Raw genomic sequence first — 8,621 nt, 5'->3', positions numbered from 1 at the left:
TATGAATTTAAATGAAATATGCAATAAGAATATAAAAGATAAAAGCTTTAAAAAGATGAAAAATTCTTTTTGTGGTAACTCTACCGTTATTTTACGCTTACTAACGTTACATTCATTCATGTTTTAAAAAATTACTTTCAATAATTAATATGTATTGTTTTCACGCATGTTTTCATACTTTTAATTTTTATATAATTAATTAAAAAAAGATTTATAAAGATACGCTATATGGATATCAATCTATGTATCTGTTATATCTTTTAACTTTTACGTAACTTATGCAAAAAAAATTAAATTGTTATTTTTTATCATAATAATTATAATTTAATACAATCTTAAAAACAAATCAAAATATGACAAATAGATATATGATATTATATTATAAAAATTTATTTTTATAACAATAAACAATATAAAGAGAAATATTAAATTTTTCATTATTTAATTATGTAATACTAGTAACCTGTCGTTTGCCGGACATGTACAATTACGTTACTCGATTGCCTATAAAATGACAGATACACGTAAGATTATGGATTTTGCATATTTTAGCGAAAGTCTGCTTTTTTTCTATCTTAAATCTTTTAAAAAATATTTTCTTCTTGTAGGAAATTGAAAATTTCAAATTACATATACAAAAATTTGAAAAATTTAATATTTTTCAAATATTATTAAAAAATAATTATAAAAGTTATTTTGAATGTTAATTAATATATGATATATAGTTTTTATTTAGACATGAGCAATAGTTGCTTTTTACGGTACAAGTCTTACAGGATTGACAACATGCATTAATTATGTATAAAAGAATGTTATATATCTATGTTTTTTGCACGACTATTTTGTCTGACCGGTCGTGATATGTGAAAGTAATTAATTGTTAAGTTCATCACCAATGCTAATTCACTCGAGCGTAGTTCTTGCTCTTTCCTTTCATTATATCCGTTTTCCATTGTTCTCCGTTATGCCAGTTGGTTTCATGGCGAGCATCCGCTAACCGGAAACAATGTTAAAGAAGAAAAAAAAAAAAGAACGAGAAACTAGGAGAATCAACCTATGCTCGAGATACGGGAAAGAAGTTTCTCCATTTTTTGTCAAATTTCTTTGCTATCTTTTTTTTCGCTAATAGGATTTTTATCTTTGCATTCATTTCCTTATAAAGAAAGTTTCATGCATATTTTGTTAGAAAGAATTCATATATAAATCGAAATTTCGAGAGAGAAATAACTTGAGCGTAAATATCTGATTATAAGTGATTGAGATGAATGTTTACAATCGAATAAATGTATATAAAAATCTTAATACAATATTATTATTATTTCAATAGAATATTCATTTTCAGATTTATTTTATTTGAAAGTATGTTGAGATATAAAAGTATATAAATTAATTTTTTATTAGGTTTAAACGGTTTATGTGAAAAATAATAAATTATTTTCTATTGAATCGATAATATAGAAAATAACAATATAATTATTTTCAATATTTCCATTATTAATAAAAAATTTATTTTAATAAATATTATTTTAAATAATATTTGTTTTTAGATTATGTCTTAATAATTTAAAAAATTTTTAAATTTTTAACCAATATTTAATACAATTTACCTTCTGTTGATTATTTAAATAATTCCTCAATGTTACGCTAGATGGCAGAATACTACAGAAAAACGTGTATTGTTATTTTTAACATTTATTTACACATATATATTTATATATATATATATATATAGATAGAATTGATATTGAATTGATATTGAATTTTTTTAATTTTTTAGTTAAATATTTATTGACATTATTTTGATGTGCATATGAATAATATTATTGTAATATTTACTAATTATAATTCAATTATTTAAAAACAATTTATTTTATATTTTATTTTCATAATCAAATATTTTAATTTTATTTAGATTTTTTTTCTTAACAATTCAAATAAAAAAATAAAAATGAAAAATATTAAATATAACATCAATTATATGTTTTTAATTATACTATATTATTTTTTTTAATTAAATTAAAAAATTGAAATGCCAAATAAATTAATTTATGAGATTAACTTATAAATGAACAAAAACATTACATAAATTACATAATTATTTGTTATTTAAGTATTTAAAAAAAATATTTAAAGAAATATCAGATAATTTTTGACATATTTTAATAATGAGGTTATGACGTAGAAATAAAGCCTGTTGACCTATGTTAAAACATGCTGACAAAGTGAAGTGAGATACAATGACTAGGAATATTGAAAAATAGAAGGAAAGAAAAATCTCGTGTTAAAGTGTGATGATTCATCATTTTTACAATAATGTTGTAAAAGAAAAAGAATCTGATCGACGTCGCGCTAATTATCAGTATTATCTGTCAATTCTTTTTATGTTGTAAATTCAACAAGAAAATTCGTTTTTTTCATGTACAGTTTGCTTAATCTCGGTGAATGCGTGTTTTTTTATTCTTTTTATTTCTGAAAGTGATTAAATGAGGTGTTTTATTAAATAATATTTTAAAGATAATGCTATTATTTTATCTTAAAATATACTTTTCCAAAGAAAAATCGACAAAAATATTTTAAATACAATTCATAGATTTTAAATACAATTCATAAATTTTAAATAAAATTCATAATAATATATTCGTGAGAGGTTATGTCTATAATGATGCTGAAATTATTTTGTAAAATCCTTGATAAATTAACAATATAAAATTGAAAAAAAATCTTTTTGTACAAAGTGATAATGCAAATAAAAAAATTTTTTCTACGTAGTTTATTTTTGTTATTATTATTCTGATTGTCAACTGAATGTCATTAAAAAAAATATTTCATTCTAATTAACATAATTATTATTTTAATTTATTCATTTTTCACAATACATTAATAATTAATATAATTATGTAAATCTCTTTTTTTAATTAGTAACAATTAGAAATTTTTTATAAAATTATCACTAATATTTTTATAGTTTGGTAAAATAAATATGATGCACATTTTATTATATAATCTATAAAATATAAAATAATATATTTACTCAAATGTAGTATATTACTACGAGAAAATGCAGTTCTTTCACCGCGCGTTTTTGACCGAGGGTTGAACCTCCTGCATGGAGTTGCAATATTAATGAGGAGAAAGGGTGGACGAGAGAAGAGTATTCAAGTAGTGCTAGTTCTCTCAGAATTATAAAGCATAAGACTTAGAATGTCTAGTTACAAGGCTGAAGAACATGAGAAAGCTTATCTTGCAGTCTGAAAGGGATATTGTGTGAAGTTCCGTGGCACATGCTCTTTACATTCTCTTCTCGGATTCGAGTTGGTGATAACACGGATGTTTGGTTTCATAGTTTCATGTCCGTGTTATCTAGTATGTATTTCTTCAAACCAAATTTTATCAATATTCAAAATTAATAATATACGATGTATTATTTAAAAATAATGGATAAAAAATTCAAAATTTTTTGCTATTTTTTTTTTAATTTTAATTTTAGGATTGCGTAGTAAACTTTTTTTAGATTTTAAATCGAAGCAACGTGATCATGAATCACAATCGTTGTGAAACACCCTCGATCAATGAAATTAATTGCTTGAATTCATTGTGTACATGTATATGTATAATATATATGAGTTAATTTTTCTGCGTTACCCTTTTCCTAGAAGAGACACCACCCTAGGAATCAGCCAATTGTATATTTTTACGTAAAACGAAATAACGATCGAAATATCGATGTGAATATTGCAATATTTGTTTCTTACTTATATATAGGACAATGTATAATGAAATCAATGGAAAAATGAATATTATTAAAAAAAAAAAAAAATTGAAAATATACGTAAAATATGAAAATAAAAACAAAGATAAGATAAAGTAAATGCATCATAATAGCAAGATTGTTAGATAATTTCTAATAATTTCTTAGATATTAAATGAAATTGATAATAGAAGTGAAATTAAATATTGTGTGAAGCTTTGCTCAATGTAATATATCAATAAACACATAATATAAAATATAAGTAGAAATTATTAGCAATTCATAATAAAAAATTAATATCATATTCATTGATGTTTATTTTAAAGGAAAATATGAAATATTCTAAATAATTTTTCAATATTATAATTATATATTTAAAGTTATTAAAATAATTTTTAAAAATTTTTTGTATGAAATTCAAAATCTAGTAACCAACGAGTATAGTGTATTCAATGGATAGTTAGAAATCCTATTTAATTTTTAGAAACATAATATCCCAGGATGTAAATGAACTAATTCGAACTAAAGTATGAAACAAATTCTTTGTCTGGCATTTAATTTTCCACTCGTTGCATGTTTTGTCTTTGCGTATTTTTATACAGTATTCATCTTAAATCAAAATGCATGCATTCATGTAATTGCATGTGTATCTCAACGTATACAACGTGTACACAAATGAAAGGTAAACAGAATACAGTAATTTTCACAAATGGCACAAATCATTTAATCATTTTGTATATAATAGTTACATAACGATCGTTTCTTGATAGAGACGAATTTATTATATATTTATATTAATCTTGTAATATAATTCTTTCATTATTCCAGGATTCATTTTCATTATTGAATAAAATAAATATATTTTATATGATTCATTAAATTATTTTAACAATTTAAATTTCATTTTAACACTATTATTTTATTAATATTTAATTTTCTCTTAGATTAAGGTTTAAATTTCTTATATTCTCACAAAATCTCTCAGAAGATCGAGATTAAAAAGAACATATATTTAAAAGCAACTCTTTCACTTAGAGATAGGTTAACACTTACTAAAAAAACAAGCAGCAGGTATATTTATAGGTCAGAACCAAGAAAGAATATACATATTATTTTAAATATTTGATTTAAAAATAGAGATTTAAATTGATTGTAATTCGATTTAATAGTATGATAAATAAAGGTTATTAAATAAATATATCTATGAAAAGATATATATAAATAATTGAATTTAAAGAAAAAAGAATTTAAAAAAAAAGGGAAAAAAAGGATGAAACTTAGAAAGTGTTTTAGATTAGCATCAATCGAATCAATTAAAAAAAAATAAATATATTATGTATACATATATATATATAAACATGTTCATATATATATATATAAAATATTTTATTCTCACGATTTCTCAAAATTGTGTAATAAACATTCACCGGTATTGTATATCCATAGAACCGCTCCTAAAACATTCGAACGTGAACCAGTCGGTAATGCGATTACTCGGAATCAACTAGACAGTACGAGTGCATACTATCGTGATCGTTAAACGGTAAGAATTGAGCCCTTGCCGGATGAGAAGGTTAAGTTTGATGGTCCGCTTTTTGTGCATGTCACTGTACAGATAGGAACAGAGGGAGGCCGACAAAAGCGTAATACTTAGATATAGAAATACATCGAAAGGCAAACGCGGCGCGGGCGCACTCGTGACATCAGTCGTTCGCAGTCTATGCGAGCGTTACGGTAGTGTGCGGTGGCGTCGCGACGCCGCGCTGGCGCAGTACCGTCAATCGATTCCACGATTTCGTCTGCCCGTGTAGTGGCGAGGAAACGCGAACAGTGACGAGCACACACGAACTCAGGCGTAAAGAAGAAAAGGGGGTATGCTGGTCGAGGATTGAGCGCGAGGGTGAACTTCAGAAAGAAAGAGAAGGAAGCAGCGAGGGAAGAAAGAGAGTGACAGAGTGAGAGGACGGAGTGAGGTTAGGGAGACGAAAGAGGGAGAGTCAGAGGAGGTATTGGTGCGCGTGTCTTTTAGCGACAACGCGTACGAGCTGAACGCGTACAGCATCCGAAAGAGGTGACAGATTACGGGGAAGGTTTGTTCGAGCTGAAAAAACATAGCCGTGTAAATTTCGGCTCTCGTGCCTCCCTCGGTTAAAAATATTCACGCACAGCCGTGCAGGATGACGACGTTGCGGATTTAGAAGAAACTAACGTAACTTTCTCGCAAGCTGGACGCCGGGATCGATCGTAATACAGTCTTCTTAACAGCCGGGTGACACTGGCCCGAAGACATGGATTACCGGTCGTCTGTTGGCACCAGGTGCGAGGATGATTCCCTGGAGAACGAGAAAGGAATCGGTGTTGCGGTAAGGGATACATCGTTCTGTATGTGCTTTCGATCGACGATCGTATTTCGTCGTAACCTTTTAGGCTATGGCATCGTTCACCATCACTTTTGCGCGATAAATATTTCCACGTTCTTTGTAGGACTTTTCTTTTCTCTTCCCTTTGGATATCGCCACGGAATTATCAAACTTCACCGTTCAATCATGATTCTCGATTGTTCATTCTGTGTGAAGCATAGTATCTTTCTTGCCGCAGTGCTTCAGGTGATAAATAATATGACAAGGATTAGTGTCATGTATGACGACACATTGCAAGATTCATGCGCCAAAATAATGTTGATGCGGATTTCTGTCCTATTATGATTTAATAGAATAATGATCAATTAAGAAGATTTTATCGCAAATCGCATGACAGACGATAAAGAAAGTGTTTCATTACGTTGAGTGGTAGCCACGTGTGTCGAAATTGGTTTAATGAAAAGGCCTTTAATTATGATATCATTTAATCGAATTCAACACTAAATAATTAATTACGTAAGGAGTTTTTTTTATTGGTTTTCATCGCTTTTACGTGATTTTTCTTGCATTTAGTACGTAAATCTAATTAATCACACATATTCGGATATTATTACAATTAGAAATGTATCATTTTGTGATTCGTAGAACGCGTATACGAAAAAGTTCGTCGATTTAGGGACGGAGTTGCTCTATTTCTGGACTTTGAAACGGGTTACTTCACATTTTTCAACTTTTAGTTTTGCTGTGATTTTATCTACTGTACTGATGATCATCGATAAATCTCAATGTTATCGATACGCGATATCAAATCAGATGATACCTTTAATTAATAATATTTTGCGAAATAGTGTATCGATTTTTCTTTTGTCCTATATCAAATTCTGAATCCAAAAAGAAATTTATGGAAGCAAAAAACGTTATATACGTAGAATTAGGTATGAATAAAAAACGTATATCCAATTTAAAAATGAGGGCAGTAATTAAATCAAGTTCTTTCTTAACGTAAATTATTTTTAAAAGAAATTTTGAAACATTTTACAAAACGAGGAATTTTATTTTATGAAAAAATAGCAGCAAGAATTTTACCACTCAAAATTTATGTTATTTTAAAAATTTAATTAATATTTATTTATCGTTTATATCATGCAATGTTAATTTGTAGACCGTTAAAAATTATTAGCGAAAAATCTTTATCTTCAATTAGAAAAACATAATTACATAAAATTTTACGTAGTATTCGCTTGAAACAGAAATTTTAACTATCCGTTACATTTGTTCACATTTATCTACCCTTCGCAAATTCTTGACGCAATACCGATGTAATATGACAAAATAAATCCAAGTCCGCGACCTTAGACCTTCGATATTCTCGCAATTGCGTTTTTTGTATTTACAGTACGATTATCCATATTTGGTTATTCACTGATTAAATGTAGTAGCCAATCAATGTCAATTCTTTCATCTCTTAATTGTTCCATCATCTCTAATATTCTTCCATTGAATTCTTTTACGCGATAAAAATGATTCTTCAAACTAAAAACAAAATCCAATAAGTTCGAACAATCGATGTCCCTCTATATGTACATATATATATATTCTCGTCAAACCGTACACGCCTACGTGCGAAATAAAAAGAAAATGAGAATTTCGTTTGGAAAATGAGTTCCAAATTTGATTTTATCGATCCTCGAGAACTCGCGAGGTACGAGCGTAAAATCTGTCTCGTCCGGTAGCGGGGAGACGCGTGGTCTGAAAAGATTGCCGGGATTCTTGGCGTTCTCTCACTCCCGATGTTCTCTTTTATCGAATGTTACAGAACGAGCATAAAGGGGCGTCGAAGCGTGGCGGGACGCACACGCGTGGCACGGCCATGTCGTTCGGGTTTCGGCGAAGACCGGCCTCCGGGATACCGATGCCGATAAACAATTACACGAGCGAGTCGAGCGTGTTCCACCAGCGATCGAAGTCGGCCGGGCCCGAGCAGAATCGAAGGCGAGGCGACGAGGACACCGGCAACGCGATTCACAATTCATCATCCGGCCGATCCACGCCCCGCCTCGCGCCCCCCAAGAAAGAATCGAGCGGGATCGCCGTGAGGACGAATCGATTCGGTTACAGGCAACCGCAAAGCAAATTCACGAACAAGGTCGGCGACATATGCAGCAGCCACACGGTGAGCCACTACAATCAAGAGAAACAGGAGGGCGGTTTCGTGAAGCAACCGCACAGGGTGGTGGTGGGCGGCGGGCAGGTATCGAGCCAAGTTGCGCAACCGACGTTCAAGGTGAAATCGTCGCCCGTGCACAACACTGTCTCGTTCAACAACGGTGGCTCCCATATGGACGGGAATCGAAGGGTGTCCGGTATACCGGAGCCCGTCGGCAGGTACACGCTGCACACGAGCCACCTGCCGTTACCACAGTACGCCGTAAGAATGACAGACGCGAACTCGAAGATCGCGAAGACCGCCGCGAATCAAAGCAGGAAGGTGTCCGCGGCGTCGAAGAGCTCGA

The 8,621-nt window shown here is 30.2% G+C and overlaps 1 protein-coding gene across 1 annotated transcript in view; it reads left to right on the top strand.

The window, feature by feature from the left end:
* LOC102676877 overlaps window positions 1-8,621 on the top strand; it is a 41,542-nt gene that overhangs the window by 7,156 nt on the left and 25,765 nt on the right. Inside the window, 1 exon segment of the mRNA XM_006620552.2 lies at window positions 7,925-8,621. This exon segment is cut by the window's right edge and continues 14 nt beyond it. Within this exon segment, the coding sequence (XP_006620615.2) occupies window positions 7,925-8,621 (697 nt within the window).

Source organism: Apis dorsata, unplaced genomic scaffold (assembly GCF_000469605.1).
Source record: "Apis dorsata unplaced genomic scaffold, Apis dorsata 1.3 scaffold_517, whole genome shotgun sequence".
NCBI lineage: Eukaryota > Metazoa > Arthropoda > Insecta > Hymenoptera > Apidae > Apis > Apis dorsata.
The sequence above is the reverse complement of the archived record's forward strand: the minus strand, read 5'-3'. Positions and strand labels throughout refer to the sequence as shown.